Below are 325 nucleotides of genomic sequence, written 5' to 3'. Positions count from 1 at the left end.
CAGCATCATGACTCTGGCTCCTAAAGAGCTGTCTAACCTGCTGGGCATCATGTCGGATGACGCCTGCAGCAACAGCTTCGAGCAGCTCTCCACAGCCTTCCACCACTGCTTCGGGAAAGCCGAGCACTTCCGCGTGGGCTCGGTTCTGGTGATGCTCCTGCAGCAGCCCGACCTGCTTCCCAGCGCTCCTCAGCGGCTGACCGCGCTCTATCTGCTGTGGGAGATGTACCGCACCGAGCCGCTGGCCGCTAACCCCTTCGCCGCGGTGTTTGCGCACCTGCTGAACCCGTCGAGCGCGGCAGAGGAGCAGGAGACGCTCTCAGGT

General features: G+C 63.4%; 1 protein-coding gene across 1 annotated transcript; it reads left to right on the top strand.

Moving 5' to 3' along the window:
- Positions 1-6: 6 nt before the first annotated feature.
- Positions 7-322, top strand: LOC107581249 (CCR4-NOT transcription complex subunit 11-like; the record flags this gene model as incomplete). The annotated part of the gene is made up of 1 exon (XM_016266758.1): positions 7-322. A coding segment is annotated over exon 1 (315 nt), but the record flags the coding sequence as incomplete, so codon positions are not given.
- Positions 323-325: the final 3 nt, after the last annotated feature.

This window comes from Sinocyclocheilus grahami, unplaced genomic scaffold (assembly GCF_001515645.1).
Source record: "Sinocyclocheilus grahami isolate Dianchi unplaced genomic scaffold, SAMN03320097.WGS_v1.1 scaffold172480.1, whole genome shotgun sequence".
In the NCBI taxonomy this organism is placed as follows: Eukaryota; Metazoa; Chordata; class Actinopteri; order Cypriniformes; family Cyprinidae; genus Sinocyclocheilus; species Sinocyclocheilus grahami.
The sequence above is the reverse complement of the archived record's forward strand: the minus strand, read 5'-3'. Positions and strand labels throughout refer to the sequence as shown.